General features: G+C 38.9%; 1 protein-coding gene across 1 annotated transcript; it reads right to left on the reverse strand.

The window, feature by feature from the left end:
- Positions 1–6,863: 6,863 nt before the first annotated feature.
- On the reverse strand, positions 6,864–7,469 carry LOC150076132 (uncharacterized). The gene has a single exon (XM_090387263.1). The coding sequence runs from the start codon at positions 7,467–7,469 to the stop codon at positions 6,864–6,866; it is 606 nt and encodes a 201-aa protein (XP_090243389.1).
- Between the last annotated feature and the right edge of the window lie 20,067 nt (positions 7,470–27,536).

Raw genomic sequence — 27,536 nt, forward strand, 5'->3', positions numbered from 1 at the left:
AACTGTTCCAAGCAAAGTCAAAAAATCTTTGCGTTTATTAGCTTTTATTTATTTATTTTTGAAGCAAGAGACAGCTGTTCCCAAAATTGAGCGTTCTTTCAGGAAAATCAACGATGAAGCAACCATAGAGAGCAATACTCTTTATCTGCTTATCAGCAGTGATTCTTTATGCATTAAGAATCTTCAGATAAAGGAACCACTTGGTGGCAGTGATCGCAGCAGATTGATTTGGGATTTACTTAAAGGGAAGGGTTTTTTTTCTTTTGTAAAGGTACCTACAATGGTCTCAGACAGTTTTTAAATTCTGTACAGTGAGACCAACTGATGTTACCAACAGCAAATTAAATGGGAAACATTCAAGGAATTAATCATGGAAACTACTAGACTTTACATACCAAATAAGAAATACTGTTCAAGGTTTAGGCCTAAATGGATTTCAGATGATCTAATGAGACTCGTGAAAGAGAAGAAAAATGCATGGAATACATATAAATTATCAGGAGACACAGAAGCCTATGGTAGATATAAGCTAGTCTGTAATCAATCACAAAGGAGATTAGGCAAGCAAAGGCAGATTATGAGAAATCCTTGTTAAAGGATGCAAAGAAAAACAGCAAAGATTTCTTTACTTATGAAAACTCTAGAAGGAAGAGGATGAATCATTGGTCCACTTGACATCAACGGTTTGTTTGTTGATGAATCTGCTGAGATAGCTGACAAACTGATTGCGTATTTTGCATCTCATTCACGCATGAGGAATTCTGTGGGGAGGTGGGGGCCAGACGTTTATCACTCTCTAATAGTGAGCTAAATGATTTTGTAATAACTGAGAGAAAAGTGGAGGAAAAATTATTGAAGTTAAACATAAGGAAGGCACCTGGAGTGGATGGGATCTATCCAGTTACATTAAAGGAGGCGGCAAAGCAACTAAGCAAACCCTTAGCCATAATTATGAGAGCATCCTTGGATTCAGGGGAGATCCCATCAGACTGCAGATGTGCAAATGTATCCCCAGTTCACAAAGGGGGATCGAAGGGTGACAAGTAATTACAGACCAGTTAGTTTAACTTCTGTTCCGGGTAAATAATGGAGTCTCTGGTTAACGATGCACTGCAGGATCGTCTAGACAAGACTGCAGTAATAATTCAGACACAGAATGGGAAGTCTTGTCTTGCTAAGGGGAAGTCTTGTCTGACTAATTTCATTGGATACTATGATATGGTCACAAAGGTACTGGATGCAAAAAATAATTTTGATATCATATACTTGGATTTCAGGAAAGCTTTTGATACTGTTGCACATAAAAGACTGTTGTACAAATTGGAGCAGTAAGGCCATAGCAGCACTTGACCTTAGGGCAAGTTGCTGCTAAGGGTAAAGGGATGGTTGAGTGGGAGAAGACAGAGTGGTAATCAATGGACACTGCTCTTCGTGGACTATTGTTATTAGTGGAGTTCCCCCAGAGTTCGGTGCTGGGTCCATTGTTGTTTTGTGTATTATTAATGATATTGATGAATGTAATAATGTCGAAGTTTGCAGATGATACAAAGGTTGGCAGGGTTGTTAATGGCAGTAATGACAGTACCCTACTGCAACAGGACCTAGAAAAGTTGGGCAAATGGGCTGAAAGGCGGCAGCTGAAGTCTAACGTTCAGAAATGCAAAGTACTGCATATGGGAAGCAATAACCTGAGCCTGACGTACCAACTGTGTGGTTACTACACTCAGCCCATTTGCTCAACTTTTCTAGGTCCTGTTGCAGTAGAGTACTGTCATTACTGCCATTAACAACCCTGCCAACCTTTGTATGTATCATCTGCAAACTTCGACATTATTACATTCATCAATTGTGGGTAACTGTGCAGTCAGATATGAAGTTTTCTAAGCAGTGCAGACAGGCTGCCAGAGCAGCTCTTGGGGTCTTGTCAATGATATACAGGAATTTTGCTAGCAGCGATAAGGGGTGATTATCCCCTTGTACTGTATAAGGCCACACGTTGAGTACTGCATACTGATCTGGAGGCCTCATTTTAAGAAGGATGTAGTGTTGTGGAAAGAGTACAGAGAGGGGCAAAAAGGGTTTCTTACGAAGAAAAGCTTAAGTTCTGAAAATTGTAGCATCTGGAGACTAGGCACTTGCGAGGGATCTGATTCAGGTGTATAAGGTCTTGAATGGTTTGAGTAAATAAATTTAATATTGATGGGTCTTTCTCTTGCTCAGATTACGCATTTGAGGGAGCATTAATTCAAATTTAAGAAAGGCAATTTTTGAATAGATTTGCAGAAATTTGCCTTTAGCCAGCGGGTTGATAGTAGGAACAAACTTCCATAGGTCGTTGTGGAAGTTGACAACTTAAATAAATCCAAGGCTGAACTAGACAAACTTTTGGAGTGAATGGATGGGTGAAACCGGAAGGGGTTTTTTTTTGGCGATGCTGAATAAGCTTGTTTTTTTTACATCATATGCCTATGCTAATTCTAGTGTAACGAGATAATTGGAATCGTCCTTCCCTTATTTTCAAATAAACAGTTACAAAATTCAGATTTTTTTTTTTCTTTTCGAAATTTCCTAAAATAATTTAGTGTTTTTGAGAATTTGTTTTTTTATAAATTTTATTGTAACCTTAATGATACTTGAAATTTTTAAAACATTTTTAGAATAGTTTAAAAATTCTAAAAATATCTTCGAATATTTTAATACACTTTTTAATATAATTAATAAAATTACTAAAAGTTCATAGTAGATTTATAAAGTTATTTTTAAGAATTGGCTTATTCTGGAGAATTTAGAATATGCATGATGTACCGTAAAATTTCTCGATGGGTGGCGCTGCTCTTGTCAGGTGAAGTTTTTTTTTAAAGTTTTTTGTTAAAAGAGAAAGGTGTTTTAAGCACGTTTTATTTAAAAAAAAATATTAATTCTTCTGAAAATTAAACTAAAAACATACGAAGATCCCTTTTTCTAGTTTTTAAAACCGTTAATCGCGTACAACTTTAAACGTGAACTTGCATATATTTCTGCTTATTATTTGTACAACAGATTTTTAATAATTTCAAAAAGTTTGAAAAACATTCAAAAGCTCTATATCGTTTTAGAAAGTATTATTTACTTGCATTGATCAATATTTAAAATTTGGCATACTTGCTGTGGATTACAGGAAATTTGAATCTCGATGGATATCGCCGTCTGTTCTTGTCATGATTATTGAAAATGAATACCGAAAATAATAATAATAATCATTCATAAACACCTTGTATAAAACTATTGATGTTTGCGGATTATCTGGGACAGTTCTTTACCATAGGCAGTTTATTGTACTATTCTTTATGCTCATAGCAGAAAAACTTTGCCTGCACAACAAGTTGCGTAGGTATTGAATTACTTGACTATAAGATTCATATCCTATCTATTAATTTCTAGAAAACGGTCATAAATCACGTGCAGTGTGTTTTACTTTGTAAAGAGATCTATATCTAATTTATGAATTGGATAACTAGCTACAAAAAATAAGATATTTATCGCCAACCCGGCTTGGTATTTTTGAAATGTACCTCATAGGTGTAGCAAAAAAAAAAAAAACAAGTAAAGAAAACAGCCGAAAATCACATAAACTTCGTAGATTATACTAAGGTTAAAAACAATTGGCGGCTAGAGAACAGCTGCTTTATGTGTGAGAGAGGGATAGAGTCGCACAGGGTGAGGAAGTGGGGGTTTTACTGTTTGATAGTATTTTTGTACTATATTAAAAGCAATAAATGTGATTTTAAAGAACATCTCTGCTTTTTACTCATTTTTCCCCCCTTTGGCACATATCTCTCGTGCAACACGCGTAAAATGCGAGTTTAATACAGAGGAGGCTCATCGGTATTCACTTCTATTTTGTGTCTTTCAATTTATGCTTCCCGTGGTTGTCTTTCTCCTTTTTTTCTGCCTTTCACAACATTTTTCCTTTCTCCATTGAGTCTGTTTTTATTTTTCCTTCCACTTAAGATTTCTTTTCTATTTTTTCTCCCACAAAATATATTTGCCCATCTGGAGAATGACAGATAGAGAAAGTGGCGACGCGATATCACCATTACACCTGCAGTCTATTTTATTTGGCCGGTCTGTTTGTCCTGCGAAATCTTCTTCACCTGGCAAGACGTCATAGGGCGAGTGGAGAGAAGCCTTGTTTACAATGAGCGAACGGCATTTATCTCTGCACTCTGCCTATTCTTACGTGTACACCTCAACCTTATTACCAAATCCGAGTGAGGGTTAGATAGAACACGGAAATGACCGTCCATTTATCTTACTGAGTTGCTGATCTTTTTTCGAAGTGGGTATATTGCAGTGGAGGGCCTTCGCACACTCGTAACAGTCCTCGATGCCTTGGGGAAAAAGACACCCTGACAAAGAATGATGACTGTGGAGTTTTTGCCAGCAAAGTATACAATTCGGTGTCAGTTGTTGTCGCGTTTTGTGATTTTTTTTTTCTGCCTTAAGTTTCACAAGTGTATCCTCCGAGTAATTCGTTACCATTTGCAGAGGTGGTGAATGATTGATATCTTATATCCAATTGTAGTCTCCTGCAAACACTTTGACGCTTCTTCTTCCGCTCACACCATCCCCACACACTAAGAATAAGAAATCGGTAAGCGAAAATGAACTATTGTTTGTAATTCAAATACGTTTTTATTCTGTTATCCTTTCTCTTTTAAATAAGATTGGTAAAACAATCGGATTTTCTCATTATTGGGTTTTCTATTTATTTAAATCACTCTGAAATAAACAGCATATGCGGGGGGTAATATTGTCTGTATCTCAGTAGGGATAACACATCGCCTTTGATAAGACATAACATATATTAAAGTTCAGTTTTTTCCTGATCGGAAAAAATATACTAGTTTTAGATTATTTTGATCACAAAAGAGGTTGCATTGCTTTGGAATTGTTTTGATGGAAAAGGATTGCATTGCTTTGGAATTGTTTTGATGGAAAAGGATTGCATTGCTTTAGGGTTGTTTTGATGGAAAATGAGGTGCATTGTTTTGGGCTTATTTTGATTGGAAAGGAGGGTTGCATTGTTTTGGGATTATTTTGATTGGAAAGGAGGGTTGCATTGTTTTGGGATTATTTTGATTGGAAAGGAGGGTTGCATTGTTTTGGGCTTATTTTGATTGGAAAGGAGGGTTGCATTGTTTTGGGATTATTTTGATTGGAAAGGAGGGTTGCATTGCTTTGGGATTATTTTGATTGGAAAGGAGGGTTGCATTGCTTTGGGATTATTTTGATCGAAAAGGAGGAGTGCATTGCTATCGAGTTATTTTGATTCGAAAGGCATTGTCATTGGATTATTTTGATCAGAAAAAGGATTGCATTGCTTTGGGATTATTTTGTTTAGTAAAAAAGTTGCTTTTGGATTGTTTGATTAAAATTAGGAAAGTAACCATTTTTTTTTTTCATAATTTACATTTTAGAAAAATCGGATTGGATTATTTAATTACCGTAAACCAGGACAACTTTGTGACACTTTTTGCTGTTTTCTAAAAATAAATACATGTAAGTATAAACGAAATGATATATTCCGATTATGATTGTGGGTATAATTACCTCTCATCTTCTAAATACCATTACGTTTATTTACAAATTTGCATTAGAACAATTAGAATTTGAGAAATTAGGTGTCACAATGTTACACTCCTTTGTAGGACAACTTTGTGACAACCAACATTCTGCTATCACTCCTTTCTATTTCAACATCTGTCATAGTGTTGTACCTATAAATGACTAATTTAGGACAATTAAAGGATAAACGGAAGCAAATCATTCAGTATTTTCGATGGAACAATGTCATGAATGCATTTTATTAATATGTTAACTTACTTCAGCACAAACTTTTTTTTATAAAACATAGGGTAGAAAATTTACTAAAAACAACAAAAAGAAACCCTTCAAAGCAGTTGTACACATTTCATTACTCATTACGTTGAAAACAACTGGGTTATTTCTGGAATATCAAAAATTGCTCGCTTCCCCCTCTGCTTAGGAGCATTTATTTTACCTACAATCTCCTTGTCTTCGTACCAAATTTCGTCTTTTTCCGCAGGCCACCTCCAGTGTTTACCTGCTGGTTCCATTGCATTGATTAGTGTCCCTTTCTTAATAATTTTAGTTATTGTTCCCGGATAATATTTTCCCTCATAAGCTACAACAAAATAGCTTTCAATAACTTTATCTTCTTCACTGAAGGGCACGATGTCAGGTGTGTGCTGGACTTCAGACTCGGATTCTTCTTCCCAGTTGTCATTTGATTCTGCTTACACTATACTATCTGCATCACTCTCATCAGAAGTTTCGATTTTGCAAATTTTACGACCTGAGTTCTTCGGATTATTTGTGCTAGTTTCGAGCGGCGCAGGAATATTCATCCCTGACGAACTCTGCAGATCCAACTCTGATATGCTTTTGCCTGGTGGGACATTAACCCTTCTCTTTTTCGTTTGCCTTTTTTCAGTCACTTCAGTCTTCTTTCGAACAAGATGCTCTATGAAGTTGTAACTTACATTCTGTCGAATTGTTTCGGTTTCTTTTTCCTGAACACGACTGCATAGCCGATTCTGGACCTCTTCTCTATTTAGGGGATAACTCCCACATTTTCTGAATCCGGAACTTAGATTCTTTCCCCTATTCTCCTCTACGTTTTCTACCAGCTTATTAAGCAAAGCTGGAAATTCCCGCTTAGGTATCGTGACGCTCTTGATTCCAACAACCGACTCCTTCCATTCAGTTAAAATGGCCTTCCAATTTCTCTTCAGTGGCCGAAAGAACGCAACATCTAATGTCTGCAGCAAGTGTGTAGCATTCGGCGGCAGTGCTATAAATCAAATGTTGTGTTCCTCACACTGTCGAATAACTTCCATGTTCAGATGCGAGCTCAAATTATCACCAGTTAACACTTTTGGTCCCTCTTGTCTTCTCAGAATAGGAAGCATTAAATTGGTGAAGAAGTCCTCGAACGTATTGTAGTCAAACCATCCAGAAGGAGTGCAGTTATATCTTGCACCTGCAGGACCAGCTTCACTCCATGTATTCCACAAATGCTTGGACTTGTAGTTCACATAAAGTCGAGCAAGCTGGCCATCTGCATTCCCACAAAACATTATGGAAGTGCAAGCTTTTGTGGAGTTCCTAATTTTTTCAGGGTATTTTGTACCTCCTTTTGTGATTACTTTGCAAGAGCCTGAGTCGTCTACGAGGTTCGTCTCATCGTAGTTCCAAATATTTGCACTTGGAATTCCATCAAGTTCTGCTTGCAAGTGGTCAAAAAAATTATTAACAACATCCTCGTCAACTGCTGCTCTTGCAATTGATATATTTTGAGCAAATTTTTGCGTAAGAATTTTATGGCGACCCATGAAGGAGTTTTGCCAGTCAACTCGTGGGAAATTATTTCTAAAAATAAGCACTGTACGGTCCACGCGGTCCATATAGGATTTCACTATGCACCTCAGGTCGAATCTTGTCAGAGGAAAACCATAATTTCAATTAGCAAAACATTAATTCGATTATTTAATTAAAAATGTTGTGGATTATTTGATTAAGAATTTTTTTTTTATTAGTTTGATAATGTTATTTCATTAGGAAAACTAAAATGTTTTTGAAGTATTTTATTAGAAAAAAAATTAACTTTTGATTATTTAATCAGGAAAATGTTTTGTTATTTGATTAAAAGAATTATTTTGGATTACTTAAACTACTTATAACTATTCTGAAGTAAATAAAAACTGTTTTAAATTATTTAAAATTGAAATCTCTTTCTATATATAAATTGAACTACATATAAGTAGGGATATAAATTGTGCTGTTTCGTCAGGCAGGATCGGATAAGCCAATGATTTATTAATATGCCAAGTTTAATCAAATAATCATAGAATTACCGCAGTTATATTGATAGAATATCCAACTGTGTAATACATCCGGGATTTGTATAGCCGACATCAGCAAATTCATTAATGGGCCATTCATGATCGATCAGTCTATAAGTAGTTTGGAATAAATAAATCAAAGTGCGAACTAAAATAAGCATTCATTTATTATTAATAAAAATGAACAAACGACTGTATCAGAATCATTGTTGACAAAATGTAATAAAAATAACCAACCGACTGCATCAGAATCATTGTTGACCAAAATGTAATAAAAATAACCAACCGACTGCATCAGAATCATTGTTGACCAAAATGTAATAAAAATAACCAACCCACTGCATCAGAATCATTGTTGACCAAAACGTAATAAAAATAACCAACCGACTGCATCAGAATCAAAACGTAATAAAAATAACCAACCGACTGCATCAGAATCATTGTTGACAAAATGTAATAAAAGTAACCAAACGACTATCAGAATCATTGTTGACAAAATGTAATAAAAATAACCAAACGACTGTATTAGGACCATTGTTGAAATTAACACCCAACACTCGCTGTATTCGTTGATTCCAAATACGTCTATTGTTACAATTTGCAAACTTTGAAAGCGATAAAAAAAGAGCAAAAATTCATTGTTGAAAGCGCTTGAAATTAGTAGGAAATAGACGAGAAAGCCTCGCGTTTCCTGAACTCAACCTCATCCTTCTATTGTTTAAAATAATGCGGAGTCTCCTTTTCTATTAAACTAAGTAAATGTTATGCCAATTGTCGGCGATTATCTGAGTGAAGATAATCGAGAAGCGGCCCACAAGTGCACAAAAGATGACAATCGGAAACGCATCTTGTCGCTATCTCTTCAGAATTACGCTTTCACTCTTCGAGCGCTTTTACCTCGAAAGAAATTATTTCGCCGGCCGGCATCCATCCGCTAATCCATGCAAACGAAATAGAGTATAATCGGCTGCCGACTATTATGTCATAAGTGCGACTCATTCAGTTAAATAGCCTCGGGCTATTTACTAAAGTGGGCGGCACAATTAATTCTGCGGAAAGAGCCTACTTGGCAATCCATCGGGGTAAACCAGAAAAATAATTACCTTTTATTATTCACGAGATGCGACGAACAACACTTTTATTTACGCGGGGGGGAATGCGGCATAAACGGATCACCCGAATGGAGTGTCCAACAGAACGGGACATAGACGCCGCTAATTTTTCACCCGGACCAGGAAATGGCTTAAATCATGACGCATCCTTTACAGCGAAAGTACATTAGGGCATCGCCGCTTCCACTCATAACTTACAGCGGCCGTAATGCGCCTCCCTCTTAAGTCTGCCTCCTTAAGTATGGTTAAAGGTGTCGGGCATTTAGCGGCCCGCTAATTTAGCGATTTACTTTGAACACAGCTGATCAATAGGTTTTCCGGTGGAGGGGGGGGGCGAATTGGTGAGTGGATATGCTTCTGTATTTAATCTTTATGCACTGGTGGGTTTTGCTTTCCTTCGGGTAAATTTTGAAGGATGCCTCGTCCCACTTACAAACCGTTTCTCAGGTGGACAGGGAAATGTTCAGTGAAAGAAAGATTTCTGAAAGAAAGAAGAGTGAACTTTTCATGCCAACGGAATCTCCGGCATTTTGAACATTTAGCCTCAGGAGAGCTGAAAATTATTCTCTTCCCCGCTTCGATCTCAGTTTCTCTTTCTCTCTTACTGACATTGAAGACTACCATTCTCTATCTGTTTTCTTTCTGTCTGTCTACCTCTCTTTCTTTCACTATCGCTCTTTCTATTTCTCTCTTTAGCTTTCTGCCTTACTCTCTCTCTCTCTCTCTCTGTCTCTCTCTCTCTCTCTCTCTCTCTCTCTGTCATTCTGCTTTTCTCTATCTGTCTGTCTTCGTGCCTTTCTCCCTCTGTCCGTCTGTCTGTCTCTCTCTCGGTTTTCTGTCTTTCTGCTTTTCTCGCTGTCTCTTTGTCTGTCTTTTTTGTTTTACTTTCTCCCCCACTGCCTGTGTCTATTGCTCTTTCTCTGTCTGCTTGCATGTCTGTATTTCTGCCTTTCTCTCTTTCTCTTTCTATATATATATATACACACACTAGCGTAGCTACCCTTTTTCGGGCCCGGAGGCAAAGAACATGTTCAGGCTCCTACATAATTAATGAAAATTGCAAAAACAGGAGACAGCCAAAGACGCCGGGCCCCTAAAGGGCCCGGGACCGGAGGCAATTGCCTTGCCTGTCTACGTGGTAGCTACGCCACTGCATATATGTATAGTCTCTCCCCCTCTGTTTGTTGCTCTTTTTCTCTTTCTCTCCTACACTTACTTTTTTCTGTTTTGTCTGTCTTTCTGTCTTTCTCTGCCTGTCTGTCTCTCTCTCTCACTTTTTTTCTTGTCTCTATCTGTGTGTTGCTCTTTATTTCTGTCTCTGCTTCACGCAGAACAGGCAACACACTCCACACGCAACCTCTTCATTGCTGCAACAGCCATCGACTACAACTGCCACTTGAAACGCACAAAACAGCATGGAAAAAGGGCCTCCTCGTTTTCACAGCTCAACACAAAACTTCGTGTGGAGTCTACGCAGAAATTGCAGAAAAGACTTCTGCTCCACAACCAGAAATCCGAAAGATTTTCTCCATCTTAACAGAGAATGAAACAAAGCAGATCGTCTTTTTTGCCATAAATAGCGACTTTGCTTTCAAAATGTTAACTTTCTAAGCTGTTTGGATTTCGTGTGCAAAAAAAAAAAGGGGAAAAAAAAACTATGCGATAAATTAAAATAAATTAAACAACGCAACGAGCCTTCAATGTCCAAATTCTTTAATGCGTTGCACAATGCACAAAACACTGTCAGCCGACTGCCCACTCTTTATAGAGACGCATTACAACATTGAGGACTAAAATAGCACACGGACTTGCTGACACGTGACTTTCTGTTCTACTCTCAGAGCCATCTGGTCCAGCAATAAGAAGATAACGGATCTTCAACTGCACATTTCTCCTTCCCAACATGAATCGAGCAAGAATAAGGACTGCTGGAGATTTTCAGACACCAGCTGGGATGAAAAACATTAATAAACTTCCCTGTGAAAACTATGGAAGCAGGAATCTTCATTGAAACAAATTAACAACCTTTTCGAAAACTCTGAACAATCCACTTGTGGAGTATACGCAGGAACCAGCATAGCAGGATTTGTGCTCAAGTTTCTCCAACACAAATCTAAATGAACCCTTATCTATTTCAGTGAGAACCTCAAGCTTCAACATATGAACCTTAACATTGTGGAGTTCCTAAGTGCGCATTCGTAGATTTTTATTATTATTTAATAATTATAAAGTTTCAATGGATATATTAAACCTTTAAACGAGTATCTTCCTGGCTTCATGTTTATTTTAATCTTCTCTCTCTCTCTGTCTTGTATTCGCCCAACTCACGATTTCTCCTCATATATTTCTTAATTATTTCCTGATCGTCTCCTTTCGCTGCTCCTCCTTTCCTTGTGTGTCTTTCGAGGGTGACACACTGTGATGTTGCTGGCGATGTTTGAGGTTGGCCTGGATTACGTCCGAGCCGTCCATTAACTACTTCATAAGAAATGTAGCTTAAAAATGGAGTCTTGCGGTAATTAAGAGAAGCGATACAATAAATCCTACTAACGCAGTGCGCAAGACAACACGAACATAGCAATACATATTTTATCAGCGCAGTTTCTTAGCAGCCTGTGTAATCAATAAAATATTGCATAACGCCTGTCGTTGCGTCAGGAGGATGCGGAACATTTCGAAGGAAAAGAATTGTTCATTTTATTATTAAGAATGGTTGGAGTTCTGCAAACCCTGAAGTCGTCTGCGCGTATACACTGACATCCAGAAAATGTTCTGAAATCCTTTAAAGAACTCTCTCCCCACGCTTCCCCTTCGGAAATTTCTATATCAACATAGGGATTTATAAGAATTTCCGAAGGGGAAAATGAATTCTCATGATTTTGTATTCGTTCCTTTCTTGCTGAGCACCAATGAAATTCCTGCAGAATTTACGGAGCTTCAAAATACACTGCCTTAGCAAAATATTAAAGCATGCATAACAACGAATTGATCTTCCTTTAGTGGTAATAAGAGCATTAATCCTTCTTGTTCTTGTTTCTACAAGAGGTGCTCAGGAATTCGTGATATTGACCCATTCCTTCAAGAGTATCTTCTTCAGAGGTACCATATTGGTGGACAGCTGTTGCCCAACTTCTGTGCTCTCTCGGTTAGCACAGTGGTTATGGTCACCGACCTTCCACACAGTCTGGAAAAGTACTGGGTTAAAATTCAGTCTCGTCAGGAGAAACGTTTATTGATCTATGTTACAACGTAGTCCAGGTCGGTGTCGGGCGAGTATCGCATGGTTTTATCATCCGGAAACTCGGGTATTCCACCCAGCAAAACAGGCAAACCGACTTTGGAATGCGCGCAATTGCAGACACAAATACTGGAACTTCATTGCGTTAGTTGATTTGGCACTTAACTGAACACACCAGCCTGTATCGTTCTCTGGTATTTCAAGAACAGTCCACAGGTTATCCGTTGGATTTCAATCCAAGGACTGGTACCCCAATGATGACTCCGCATATATTTGGAGTGGTCACCTTGCACAACCCTTGTGCAATTTACAAAGTGCAGAACACCCATGTAGTCCTCTTGTATTTAATTCCCAATGTGTACTGTTGGGCGACATGGTTGTTTCAAGTCCGGCATTGAAGGTGTCACCTCTCGATTTTTTGGTAATTGATAGACATAGTCATCAGACAAGATGCGACTGTAGAGTATTTCGCTCCAGTCTTCTTTCCTACTGCATAAGAATTGTTGAGTGTGATGAAACCCGACGAAATGCAATTCGTCGTTTATGGAACCATGGTCTGTTAGTAAGAGGTGCGACTAAACTAAAAAGAATCGTTGCTTACCAACGCCTTACTACTGTGCTTGTCAACAACATTCATATCGTGCTGTAGCTTGTTATTTCCTGTTCAGATCACTTTTGTTTCGTTGCAATCGGTTAAGTTTTGATTGAACTGTGCCTCTTTAATTAACTGAATCAGTGATAGTAATTTAGAGCAAGGAAAATAATAAATGATTTAAAAATATTTCTGGTTTTCTTAGTCACAACTTATATATACAAAGTGTTAGTAAATTAATAAGAGGAGTTTACCTCAATATAGTACGTGGAACACTTCCGTATGATACCCTCCAGAAATTAAAACGGAAAAAACGAAAAAATCGACAACTTACCGGTCCATTAAAGTAAAATATAAAAAATTAAAGTAAAATATAAATAATTAATTTAACACAATTCAAATTTAAATTCAATTCAATTCAATTCAACACAATTCAATTTAAATTGATTATTTAATTATTTATATTTTACTTTAATTTTTTATATTTTACTTTAATGGACCGGTAAGTTGTCGATTTTTTCGTTTTTTCCGTTTTAATTTCTGGAGGGTATCATACGGAAGTGTTCCACGTACTATATTGAGGTAAACTCCTCTTATTAATTTACTAATATTATTATCAACGTAGAACATATTGAGTATTACAGCTCTGATTCATACTATCTAATATACAAAGTGTATAGGATAGGCCCACTGAGAACTAATTTTTTTCTTTTCTTTCTCTAGAAAAAATGTGGAGTGAAGAAGCTGGTTAGTTGTCCTCTAGTAGAGGTGTCCATCTGGATTCATTCAAGATTATCTTCTTTTCTGTTTTCTTCTTTAGTTCTAGAAATTCTGTGGATATTATTTTCTTCAGCAGATAGAATAATCCTCTGTAGGCCTAATGAAGGTCCAAAGGCATAATCTCAGCTATAACTTATAGTGCTGCCGAAAAAACGCTTCTGCAGATGGTACAGGACACGAATCTTTGCAGGAACATTAATTTCTTTTGGAATATTTTGTTATCGGTTCTGTGGAAACGTCCCCATATTGAAAGTTACCATGGGGACGAAGATTGCTGCATAGTATAGGGTTACGGTTCTTCTAGAAAGTCCCCAGTCTTTGCAAGAAATTCTCATGAGTGAGAGGGTGAACCTTTTTAACTTTTTTGGAGAGTTGAATCAGATGGGCACTGAAGTTTAGTGTTGATGATGGGCACTGAAGGCAAGAAGATAGTGTCTTCTTGCCTTATAGCGTTAATATTTTGACAACTATAAAAATACTGACAGAATAAACCAAACGTCGTTTGGTCAACAGATTGCTCCAGCCGAGCAACCAAGACCATATAAAGAGAACAATAGAGAATGATATGGAGGCCGGTTTCTGGCTCTCCACAAGAGCAAGGTCTGAGTTTATTAATCCCAACTGAATCATCCTAGACCTCAGGCAATGTCCAGTCAGGATAAAGCAGTCAGACAGCTCTAACTGTAATTGCGACATTGATCAACGACATTGATCAATGGAGGGCAGGAAACCATAAGTCCTTCCCTTCTCAGAATTAATCCATCGGTTCTGCCAAATGGTATTCGACTCATCATTGGTGCGTCTCCGCTTGAATGAGAAAGCGAGGCCATCGGCCGCCAGCCCAGAAGAGCCGACCACCCGCGATATCTTTGGAGATTCCTCGCTTAAGGGAAAAAGCTAAGCAAGACCTAGCCACAAGCAGGTCTGTGGAAGTTTTCTGAAGACAGACAATGCCTGTACAGACACAGTTCCACAAGCTCCGGTAAATCTGGAATTACCAAAGCTTGTGGAACTATGCCTGTGAATTGTGAAGAATGAATCTCTGTGACAATAGAACAGATCTCTTGGCATTACTATGAATCGTACTTCCTCCCCAAGCTTCGGAAGAATAAGTCACAATTGGGACAAAGATAGTGATGTAGGAGAGATGGAGGGCTTTCCCCTTGGTGCCCCGATCGGTGCGGCTAACTCTACGGAGCTTTGCATAGTGTCTTGGTCTTATCGTTGGATAATGGGCACGGGCTATAAAACTCCTGTGTTGTGTCTTACGTAGGGCGACCCCTAAACGTTAGTTCAACTCCACCATGGTTCTGTGGTGATATATAAAACTCTATAAAATGGACAGAAATGAGGGTAGCGCTATATTTTGCAGTATGTGTGTTGTGTAATTTGCTGACACCTCAAGGTGCAGGTTCCAAAACAGCAAACGGGTTGCCTCACCGCACTAAGGATCCCCTTCAGCAGTAGAGCTACTGACGTCTGCTGCATTGAGCACTGTAAGTGGATGTTGCAAACAGGCAACACCTTTTCTTCCAGTAACTCCTTAGAGTTAGCCCCAATAAAGAATACAGCGTCATCAGCATAAGCGATGGTTTCTACACCAACCATACCATGCTCTGTGAGGACCATTAAATAAATTAATGATTTATTTGGGTATAAATAAATTATTTAAAATATTCCTTACAGATTGGGTCCAACCAAGAGGCCCAATCACGTGGTACCAATGGATACTCGAATAATTTTTAATGTTCTTTCCGTAATTGAATATCAGAAGTCTCCAAAGTGAATTTGATTTTCTTCGCACCCGCCTTTTGTTGACTAACGCTGCAGATGGCGACCACACACACGCGAATGTAAACTACATTCGATTCGCTGCCAACCGGAACGACATAAAAAAGAAAAAAAAAAACTGCAAAGACAGATTCTGCCTGCTTGGATTGTAATAGGAGGTGTCCCAAAGTCTGGAAGCATCAATCACCCGTAACTTGTTAATTCCTACAGATACATTGACATTCTACAGATGGCGCTGCACGATGCCACCTTTAAAGAGGCCTCTAATATAACACCAGTATCGTTCTGAGAAGAAAAAAAAATGGGAAAAAAAGTGAAGGCTGTTACTGTCTCTAAAAAAATGAAGAACGTCCCCTAGCTGTACCACTGAGGGGTGTAATAAATACGGTGTCAGGCGTGACGACCTCGTCGTGTTCGTAAATGAGACAAGCGGCGGGGAAACAAATAAACAAAAATGTTAGGGGAAACTCAGAACGAGGAAACTCTCTCTGAATAAACACTCTAAAGGAGGGGAGGAGAACGAGGGGGGGAGGAGAACAAAACGCCTGAATTATATGGGAATGGTACAATGGTCCTCCACCCTAAACGTTTTAAGAAATTAGTATTTAAGTAGAACAGAGAGACAATAAGTAGATTTTCTTAATAAGAATTTTCTTTAAAATCTTCTGAGAAACCATAGCTCGGAATGTTTAATTAAATGTTCCTTCAGTCCCCCCCTCCTAAGAAGTCTTATAATGTTCCTTCATATTCTTTTCCTCTCGTGTTCTTGTTTGTGTTTCAAATTCTTGGAATCTGCCCGTCATCTACCTGGAAATAATCTGGTTTTATTCCGCTCCCTCCATCCGCTTCTGCGATACAAATAGAAACACCTGTCGCCACTGAATTCATTCTCTTCCGTTGGCTCTTGTAATCGGCACACTCAATGAAAAATAGTCGAGTTGGGAACATTGGAAGATCGACTACGATCATCACTCTCTCTCTCCTGTGACCCTGTTTTTAAATGGTCTCATTGCGCGCATGGCAGATGAAGAAAACCCAGCAGGGGAAAACAAAAGACTATATTATCTTCCACTCACATATCCTGTGTATGCATACACTGCCTGGTCACTTTATTAGGGCAGATAAAATTCAATAAAATGATTTTTTCCCCCTCCAATGTACCATTCCACAAACATCTCTTCTCATTCTGGCTCAATTGGATTCAAATCTGGAGAATGAGGCAGTCAGGGTGGACGTTGAAAATCTGACGAACCTTTCTCGAATCTTTCAGATATAATTTTTGTACGGTGGATAGTTGCGTTGCTGTTTTGAAAGAATCCGTCGCAATCCTGGGGGAAAGATGAAGCACTGGAGGGTGAAGATGGTCCCATACGACAGAAGGATATTCATTGGATATGAATGGACCCTCGTCCGTACCAACAAAACATGCTTCATACGATGATACAATCTCTAGCTGCTTGAGTGGTGGATATGAGAGAGTCTGGTACACTCTCTTTTCTCACTGTTCCAATATTGGGGTTGATAGCGCCACTCCTGTCGAATCTTTTGATTTATTTTTAATGAAAGAAGTAGATTTCGTATAGACAAACGACGACTAAATCGAAGATTCTTCGTTGACCGTACATTTAATTATCTGTTTATGGCAATTGAAAAATGTTTCTAATTTTTTGGCTAGGGGATGTATATCTAGGCGTACACAAGGAATCAATCTGCGTACCATTAAAAACGGCAGTTTTTATAGGAAATTCCAATCTTGCAGTCTTGATCACCAAATTCTTGTTGGTTTGATAGATTAAAATCGCGTGCTGGATCACGGGTCCTCCTTTCATTGGGTCCTCCTCTTCTTCGGATTCTACAGACACGTATATAATTAAGGGCCGGTTGGCACATTAAGGGTGGGTTGGCACATCATTAAACATTGTATCAAATTAAAGGTTCTTTAAGATGCCCAGTTACTTTTGGCACTGTAGTGTATAAGTCGAGAAGGATGGAGGAATTAAATTGTTGCTCTCTATCGACTTCCAGGTTATAATCGGGGCCCTTTCATTCACACGCGTGCTTCCTCTACACATCACTTCACGTGATTCGTGAGCCTCACACCAGGTGGCTATATTTCAATCAAAATATGGAACAAAGCGCTAAATCCGTGCTTTTGTTTCTGATAAATCATTCAAACTGGGATTTCTTTATCGCGAGAATTCTTACAGGTTTTTGTCCGAAAATAAATTTAAAGCGTTGCCTCGTGAGTGGTGGGAGAAAATAGTCCTCGGCTGACACATCGTTGGGAGGGAGCGACGAAGCTCCTCGAGTGGAAGGAGCGAGAGAGGTGGCCCACAGTTATTGTTAAGGTACAAGGTTGTCATTATTTTCCTTATAAGTGTCGCCGATCAGTACGGGTTTAGCACTTCGGGACGCTGACAACTAGATGTATCATGCATTAGCCACTTTACAGACGATTTGCGGCGCTCTAGAGCAGAACGCGGGGGCTTCCGTAAGAGTGTGTGACGGCCGCCAGGTTTCGGCTGCTGCTGCTTGCACGGTGTGACTACCCTTAGCCGTTGACGTCTGCTTGCAAATCTTCACTCGAATGGTGCGGTTAGGCAGGTAAACGTGGAAGGAAGGCACAGGTGATTTTTCTTGTTTTGAGTCGAGAGGATACGGACGCTGTGTCAGACGTCGTAAATCCCGGCTGGTGCGAAAGTTATTAGTGTTATGGAATAAAATTTATCGCGCCTTCTTTATTTTCTTCTTCCGCATGCATTTTACCTTTAGTGAGAAGCCATCTGTTGCTAGGCGACGGATATAACTAGGATTGCAAAGGGGTTTGATGTGGGGTTGGGGGAAAGAAGCTGTCGAATCTGTTTCCTTAACCGTTTCACATTGATTGTGGATCTCGGATGTATTTTAATAATCCCCCCCCCCTTAAAGGGGTAGGGCTGCTATTGGAATACAGCGGACATTAAAAGGTCCATTGTAACGTTTAAATTCATATTTCTGGAACAACCGATAATGTAGTTTAAACATTAAAACTCAATTATGCAAATATTACAAACATAATCTATGAGGGCTGTTCAAAAAGTAATGGCAACCTTTCATATATCTTTTTGATATTGACACTGTTCCACACGAGCGTCTTTGTCTACATTTCAACAGTGCTTATTGGCCAGACTGTTCTAGCGATTAGGTTTATTAAATTTCTGTTTAGGTTTTGTGAATCACAGATCACTTTTCACACAAGATAAAAGGCACACAAAATACCACAAACAAAACGTAGTTATAAACGGCTATTGCTCTGAAACCACTATTAATAGGGCGGCTATTGAAATATATCTTAAAACCGGAACAACTGATCTATGTAGATTACGCATTAAAACTCATTTATGTCAATTTTACAAACGTAATCTGCGAGGGCTGTTCAAAAAGTAGTGGCAACGTTTCCTATATCTTACTGATGCTTATACTGTTCCACGCAAGCACCTTTGTGTAAATTTGAACGATGATATTGGCCAGATAGTTCTAAGGTGGATAGATTTATAAATGGCTATTGCTCTGAGTGGAGCTGGAAAACGAGTTGGGTCCTACAGGTTTCGGTTCTGTTCAGCACTGTAACTGGTTATTAAATATTGGAATGAATAAACGCCTCATCTTATAGAACAAGATCTAAATTTAGAGAGATGCTCGGATGGATCTGGTGAATTTTTTTAAGGTAAGGTCAGAAATATGCTGGACTCGGTTTCTTCATTTTACCACTAATTAATGGCTTTTCATCCCAGCCATCTGATATGTGCTGATACGTATGAAATGGAAGGTGGTTAACAAATGAAAGATAGAAGATAGCGATTTTCTATAGAAAAAGTGGCAAAGTTCCATAAAAAGACTTAGATTTGCACTGCTCTACTACTTCTTGAGTGCGATACCCCGAATTCGACAACGAAATATTTACATATATGAGAGCACCAATAGCATGCAAATTCCTTTCCACATATTCCCCCCCCCCTCTCCTTTAAAAAAGTTTTCTTATTTAATAAGAATGAAGTCTTACAAATCCAATCTGCACAAGCTGTAAGGGCGGTTTATTGGATGAAAACTTCCAAGCTGTTGCCTTCTTGCACTCTCTCTAATTAATTCGGCACTTCTTATGTTAAAGAAAAGCGACTATCCTTTTCTCTATCTTTCTGTCACTCTGTAAAAATAAAGGCTGGCAGAGAGTGGGCTGCCGATATGAAGGAGTAATTTGCAGGCGTGTGTGCGGGGCCCCCGACAGAGGGGACACACACGCACTTTAGTTAGCAATTTCGATGAAAATTCTAACAGATCTCCGAGAAAACATTAAACGTAATTGAAACACCACCTTCTGAGGAAATCGGGGAAGCAGATAGGAAAGAAATCTGTTGCTCCTTCACTTATATCGGGTTAACTTTGTGGTTGCGAGAAAGAAATGTGAATTTCTTATTCATTGCAACCCTGTCGTCTTTTTATTTGCTCAACACAAATAAGAAACTTGAAATCTTTCACTCGCAACTCTCTTCTGTTTTATGATTTCCTATCATCTCTTTTATTTTCACCTTCTTAATGGATAACGCAATGAATGTTTCAGACTTTTCCATGGAATTTGTCCAAAAATAAGTACCATAAATCATTGATATCACCAGAAGATCAATACCAAATTAATACATATTGGTGGTCCTCAACCAGCTGGAAGATTACGATCAAACTATTATTTAAACTCTTATTTAAACTCAAACTATCTATACATTACTTTAAAAAGAGGTTGAAGCTAGGGTGCAGGACGTTAATTTGAAGGAAGGAATTTGTCATCACTTTTAGGAGTGGTTGGATATAAGCATATTTCCACGCAGAAGAAAAAAACAGTGCAATAAAAGTGTGGAGCGCAGGTTTCAAGACAAAAATTGAGGAAAGATCAAGCTGGAAAAACACGTTTAGTCCACTGCGGAATCCATTCCATGATACTGGATGGTTGGTTGGTTAGTTGTAGGGTTTAGGCGCATCAGCAAATTAGGCCATATTGCTCAAAATATAAAATATTCGTAAATTGTGCGTGTTCTGTGGTCGATTTGCTGTTTTCGGGACTGAAACCCTTCATGATACTGGAACAGTACGAATCAAAAAGCGGTCAGGACTATCCACCGAACTTGACCTTGAGATGATATTTAAATATCTCTAAAATATTATTCCAAACAGTCACCTGATCTCCTATCAAAACTTCTTTGTTAGAGGACTTTACGTCCACCAACCAGAGGTCACGCCATTGACCAATAGATCAAGACCATCGTGGCTGAATTGACAGCCAATAGAGTCAAGTTATCATTACGACTAATTCCAGTTTCAACTCACAATCCGGTTCTCAACAGTTCCTTATCTGGTGCGAATGTGGAAACAGGCCTTCCCGTGTGCAGAAACAGCATCACCTTGGTGGGGAAGAAGGTGGACTAGCCATCTTGTTCTCGTGACATTAACCAGATTCAGCATGCGTATAACACCTGGCAATGAATTCATGCTCTATGAACACCTGTTCTCCAGGATCTGGAGAACCCTCCACGAAGAGCTTTCAAGAATCCACCTAGGGTTTACTGTATAACTCTAATCGAGTTGATGCTATGGAGGCGGCATTCCTCTTTCATTGTAAGTTTTACGTTTTAAAACGTGAATTTACGTTTTACGGTTTCACCGAACTCGATTTCTTGGTCTTTTCCACCTCAGTGAACTGAAAATTAGTCCAATCAAGGAAAGAAGGTTGAAGGAAGAATAACATCGATTTTGTGGCAAAACAAGGTCCATCTGGAGAATCCCCGATTGCTTTGAATGGTGAATTTACGTTTTCTAATTTTTAAAATAAACTGCGGATATTGGACGCGTGTGTCACTCGTTAACTCGAACTACTCTTTATCTATTAACGTATTGTCCTCTTGTTTTGTGGTTTTCTGCTGTTTTGTTTTGCTTTTCCCAGTGGTGGGCAACGTGCATTTACTTGAATAACTGTTATGAAGAATGGCGTTGTTATCTGGTGGAAGAATCACTTTTTTTGTTGCTAATGGTCCATCGTATCGCTATCGCCCACTTAGATAATGGGCGCCGAATAGATATATTTCATGTCAGCGAGGGGACAGTAGTGCTACGGTGTTGTAAGATAACGCTGTCGTCAGGAAATGGCCGGAGACTCGTGTGTTTCCATCTCTCAATCACTCACTCATACACGCATTTTCTTTTTCTCTTCTTGATAGCAGTTTTTTTTCTCTCCCAAACCTTTTTCCGACGGCAAGCCTCCACGGGAATAAAAGCGCAAACAACTCGGATTGTGATAAAATAGGGCCGGCCAGATAAGAAATCGCCAGCCTCTGAATCAGGTTACAAAGAAATCTACAATTTATGAATAAAAAATTAACTTTATAGATTTTTTTTTACGATTTCTCGTATTTCAGATTTTTGTTTTTTAACCTTTTCACTGTTTTTTTTTATTATTTTATAATTCCATTATTATTTTTACACTCATAATATTTTTCGCATCTTAATGTTTATTTTTTATTGAATTGTTTTACATTTCCATGATTTTTTAAAAACTTTTTCGTTTTAAATTTTGATTTCTAAAATATTTCTCTGACAAAGCTTTAAAAAGGCGGAAGTTAAGGCAGATAACTGAAATGAAGCGAGTGATAGTCGAGAGTGATGAGAAACTATAAGAAGTCCACGTGCAGTGCAAGAATCCCTTAACAGAAGGCGCCTGCGAAGAGTCTGAGGGCGCACAAGCACCAGTCCGTCCTAGACTAGTCGACTCCAACTGCACGTGTACTTAACTCTGCATTTCCTTGCTGCTGAGTCACCCAGATATAAAATGGCGTGGCCCAATGGTTGTTCAATCATCCGATATCCTGTTCGGAGGAGATAATACTGTCCAACAACACGGGTCGATTACGTGGCCTTGGAATAGGAAATGACGGATCATTGAGATAATCGGTGGATAGCACTGTCGCAGTTATTTTCAAACCGTTGAAAACGCTTAAGAGGAGAGTTTGGGGGTCGGACCCGTAATCTCTTAGATATGAGGTTTCAGACGCAGGAAGCTTCAGGAAAAAGTACACTTGGATTGATCTCTGAGAGGTGAAGTGGTCCGATGGTTGTTATAGAAGTGTGGTACGATGTATTGGGGACTATGGGGCTTTTAAACACGTCATTCTGTGCAGATTACGCACAGACAGACAGAGAGAGAGAGAGAGAGAGAGACAGATTGTGAATTGCAATTGAGGGAGAAAGTGCAGCGAAGGCTAAGAGAGAGACAAGACAAAGAGAAGTGAGATTTCAGAGAGAGAGAGACGAACAGAAAGAGAAACGTGAAGTGCGATTAAGAAGAAGTGAAATTTGAGAGAGAGAGACAGAGAAAGTGAAATAAGGTTTGAGACAAAGAAAGAGGGAGGATAGGCAGAAACAGAGCAAGTGAGATTTGAGAGAGAAAGAGAAAGAGAGAGATAGACGGAAACAAAGAGACAGACGGAGATAGGCAGAAAGAGAGAGATAGACTGCTAGGCAGAGAGAGAGAGAGATACAGGGACACAGAGAGACAGAAAGAGTAACAGAAAGTGAGTGAGATTTGAGAGAGAGAGAGAGAGAGAGAGGCAGACAGACAAAGATACAGACGGAGACAGAGAGAGAGTGAAGACACACAGTCTCTCTCTGTTTGTGTCTCAAACCTCAGAAGTGAGGTTTGAGACACAGAGAGAGGGAGGATAGGCAGAAAGAGAGCAAGTGAGATTTCAGACAGAAATAGAAAGGAGACAAAGAGAGAGAGACAGACGGACAGAAAGAGTAACAGAAAGTGACTGAGATTTGATAGAAAGAGAGAGGGGGGGAGAGCGAAAGTGAATTGAGATTTGAGAGATACAGACAGAAAGGGGGAGAGAGAGAGAGAGAGAGAGAGAGAGACATAGAAAGTGAAGTGGGAGTTGAGAGAGAGAAATAGACAGACAGAAAGAGACAAAGAGAGACAGAAAGAAAGCGAAGTGAAGTAAGATTTGAGAGTGAGACAGAAAGAGAAAGTGAACTGAGATTTCAGAGAGAGAGAGAGACATGGGTTATACAGTATAATTACTAGCAATGTTGCTTTGATATTTATTTCTCTCTCTCTCTCTCTGTTCTGTTTCACTTTTGTGTTGCCAAATGTGCCAGATGAGGAGTTCTGTTCATAACGAACTTGAAAGGAGATCGCCTGTTACCCGAACTGATTTAATGCAAGTCCCACATCGAAACCAATCCTAACCCATCCATAAAAATATTCGCTGCTGTGGAAGGAATGATTAAAAATGCGCGTCACCACCTCTCGCACACAAAGGCCATTCTGCGTGAACGTTCTATCAAAATTTCGGTATGCTCGGTACCAAAGGGGATTTCGCATGGAGTTACTGTGGAAAAGACGAATTCATTTCTACTACAATCCTTCACATCCACCATCTCCAAAGGACAAGTTCAATGCTGGGCAACTGCAACTGAAAGAACTTTTAATTAAGAATGCTTTCTGTTCACTTTCGTTTGCAGCCATATTGAAACGGCGCAAGTTGTCGATTTATGTGTTTGGACGGCGTGTCCGTCTACCTCGTATAAATTCCATTCGCTTCGTCTCGTGCGCCCAGTTTGTGTGACCGTGATATGACACGACGACGCAATCACGTCCCTTAATTACCGAGTATATTCGGCAAATATTTCTTACATTAAATTTAGAAGTGGAAAAGCGTAGAAAAATGAGCTAAATTAGTAGTTGCATCTTCTTTTTTCATCTTTGGCCGGGCCGTTTCTTTGATGAAGACGTCATTACAGTATTTGCGAATTCTTGCGCTAATGAATCCCGAATATTATGACTTAACCCATATTAGTACTAGCGAAGAAGAAGGAAAAAGAAATCCGTTTTTCTGCCTAACCCTTAATTTAACCTGATTGCGACGAAATCGTCGCTAAATTTTTGCCGTTCTTAATGAAGTCTTCCACGCAACCAGATTAACCTTCGCGCAGTTCCGCAAAAACTTGTAAAATTATACGGACACGAGTGACGAGTGTTGGCCCGGTCGATGTGCAAATTAGGCGCCCGTTTCTTTATCTGTCAGTATTAAATTGTCATTTGGCCGTGATAGATGGCCAACACGTTGATTCAGCCGAACGAAAAACAGTCCAGCATTGTGCCCGAATCCGTGTCTTTCACCAAAGATCAGATTTCTCTGATTGTCAGTTCCACAATGCAAACTTTGTGTACTTGAGTCGCGTGGAACTATTGGTTAAAACATTGTCGATGGACAGGGAGTGGGACATCAGACATTTGCCTATTAATAGAATTTTTTTTCCCTTTTTTTCATCGGAATATGTCTGTCGATCTTAAGATTGATCTTGTGGGTTGGATGCATCCCATCTTGGTTTCTTTATGGTTACTGCACTTCCATTAATCGATCGGAGACACCCGATTCCTCTTTCTGCTTTCTTTTTTTAACACCAAAGCGACTAAGGCCAAGTGGTGACACCATCTCTATACTTAATACAGTTTGTAAATTAAAATTAACCGGGTTTTTCATCCAGCAAAATAGTTTCGGTTAAATTTTTAAACAAAAAGTGAGGGGAAAAATTATTTTGACTTTTCAGAAAAGACTTTGGAAGAGTGGGACAAATGTAACTGATGACCAGACTACGGTCTTCCAGTATCACCCAGAAATAAATCATCAGAAGTGCTAACGAAAAAATCCAGGATGTCCCAAACAGATAAGCACACACATCAAAAAATATGGTAGGTCAAATTCATTGTTTCCTCTCTCGATATCAAAGGAATTTTCTATTACAAATTTGTTCCATAATAAATAGCCACACAAGCATTACTACCTTCGTGTTTTCGAAAGAAAAAAAAGATCGAATCTTTGGCCAGATAAGTTGAGTTTACTTCACGATAAGCCTACATAATCTGATAGATGCAGTAACCAAGGAACTGGATGCAGAATATTTTGGGCATCATGTACTTGAATTTCAGGAATGCTTTTGATACTGTTGCACATAAAAGACTACTGTACAAATTGGAGCAATGTTACATTAAGGGCAAGTTACTGCTGTGGATAAAAGCATGGTTAAGTGAAAGAAGACAGAGTGGTAATCAATGGACACTGCTCTTTGTGGACTTATGTTATCAGTGGAGTTCACCAGGTTTTTCGGTGTCGGGACCATTGTTGTTTTATATACATTTCAATGATACAGATGAAGGTATAACAGGCTTAATGTCTAAGTATGTGGATGATACAAAGGTTAGCAGTATGATTAACAGCAGTCATCAGGATGAGCTACTGCAACAAGATCTAGGAAATTGGATCGATGTGCTGAGAAATGGCAGTTTAAGTTTAACATGGACAAATTCAAGGTACTGCACATGGGTAGCAGTAACCCCAGAGTAACTTATCAGCTGTGTGGTACTGCACTCAGGCTAATGAAAAAAAAAAAAAAAAAAGACCTGGGAGTAATTGTGCAGTCAGATAGGACGAGCTCTCAGAAGTGCAGACATGCTGCCAGGACAGCTCGTGGTTTTGTCAATGATATATAGGAACTTTGCTAGCAGGGAGATGGGGGTGATTATTCCTTTGTATAATGTTATGGTTAGGCTGCATCTTGAGTACAGTATACAGATCTCGAGGCTTCACTTTAGGAAGGATGTAGGTCTGCTGGAACGGATGCAAGGAAGGGCAACCAGATTGGTGAAAGGAACAAAAGGGTGCTCATACCTAGAAAGGCTGCAGTTCTTCAAATTTCAGCGTCTCGAGACTAGGAGCTTGCAGGGGAGATCTGATTGATGTGTTTAAAGCCTTGGATGGATTGAGTAAGCTGAATGTTAATGGCATTCTTCCACTCGCTGAGACTATACACATATGGGAGCATAAATTCAAGTTAAGGAAGGATGGTTGCAGGATAGATGTGCGGAAGTTTGCCTTCAGCAGTGGTTGATTGTTGGAGCAGGCTTCTATCTGTTGTGGAAGTGGATGGGTTGAATAAATTCAAGGGAGGACTACACAAATTCTTGGATGGTATGGATTGGTGAACTGTTTTTTTTTTTTTTTGGCTGGTACTATAAAAAACCTTTTCGAAGAATCTCCTTTTAAATTATTTTGATGTTCAGAGCAATGGAACTACACTAGAGAAAGGATTTTTAGATTATCTTCAGCAGTTTACAAGAATGGTAAAGTCTTTTGGGTGTTGTAACGTCAGAGGGATGGTACTTTAAAGTACTGTCCCTCTGATTTTCATTTTATTAATTTGTATATTTTTACAGAATTAATATAAAGTATGTCTGTCTGTATAGAGACATTCTGCCTACGATAAATTAGATAAATAAATATACAGATATATAAACAGATAATAATAAATGAAAGAGGTGGCGTTTGCTTCAATTACAGTCTTAATATGTTAGATAGAAATTGGCTGGAATCTAACAAAACGTTGCAGATGGAATAAATGTAAAATGAACAAGCACAGCGTGCTCAAGACAAAGGCGATAGAAAAAAAAAAAAAAAAAATAGTTCCACACCAACTCATGTTGAGGATTTTTCGAGTTCTCCTGTGACAGATAAGACAAAAACAGGCAAGACCCTGTCTTTTTAATGTGTCCGTTCTGGCCAATCAAGTGTGTCCACGGAATCCTGGTGCTTCTAAAGTTTCTTCGAGAAAAACCCAGTCCTGTCACTTTGTAAAGAGACATGGCGTAACGCACATATCCTTACGTTTGTGTGACGGGGGATCTAGCGAAGGGTCCCTGCTGGGGAAAGCGTGTCGCCCAGTCAGTGACAGAAGCGCTTTTCTAACGGTATAAGCAACATCCCTCATGCAGCTGGAGGAGTGATTCAGGTACAAAACACAGCAATATCTTATTCTAAGGTTTTGCTTTTGGATACAGCTGGCAACTGGAATAAAAGGCTAGGTTGTAGGTATTTACATGAATCATATCACCCGAAAAAGTCTTGTTATGTCTGTTTTTAACGCGAACTAGGCTTCGCTGTGAACCCTAAGATATTTTCCAAGAAGGAAACTTGGTGGAACATTTAAACTTTTGAATCGTAACGTTTTGTGGGGAGAATAAAAGTAAAGTAATTTTA

Source organism: Mastigoproctus giganteus, chromosome 13 (genome assembly GCF_048544385.1).
Source record: "Mastigoproctus giganteus isolate SK-2022 chromosome 13, ASM4854438v1, whole genome shotgun sequence".
In the NCBI taxonomy this organism is placed as follows: domain Eukaryota; kingdom Metazoa; phylum Arthropoda; class Arachnida; order Uropygi; family Thelyphonidae; genus Mastigoproctus; species Mastigoproctus giganteus.

Coding starts and splice junctions, on each gene's coding strand:
- LOC150076132 (XM_090387263.1), bottom strand. CDS start 7,469: ATGGACCGCGTGGACCGTACAGTGCTTATTTTTAGAAATAATTTCCCA.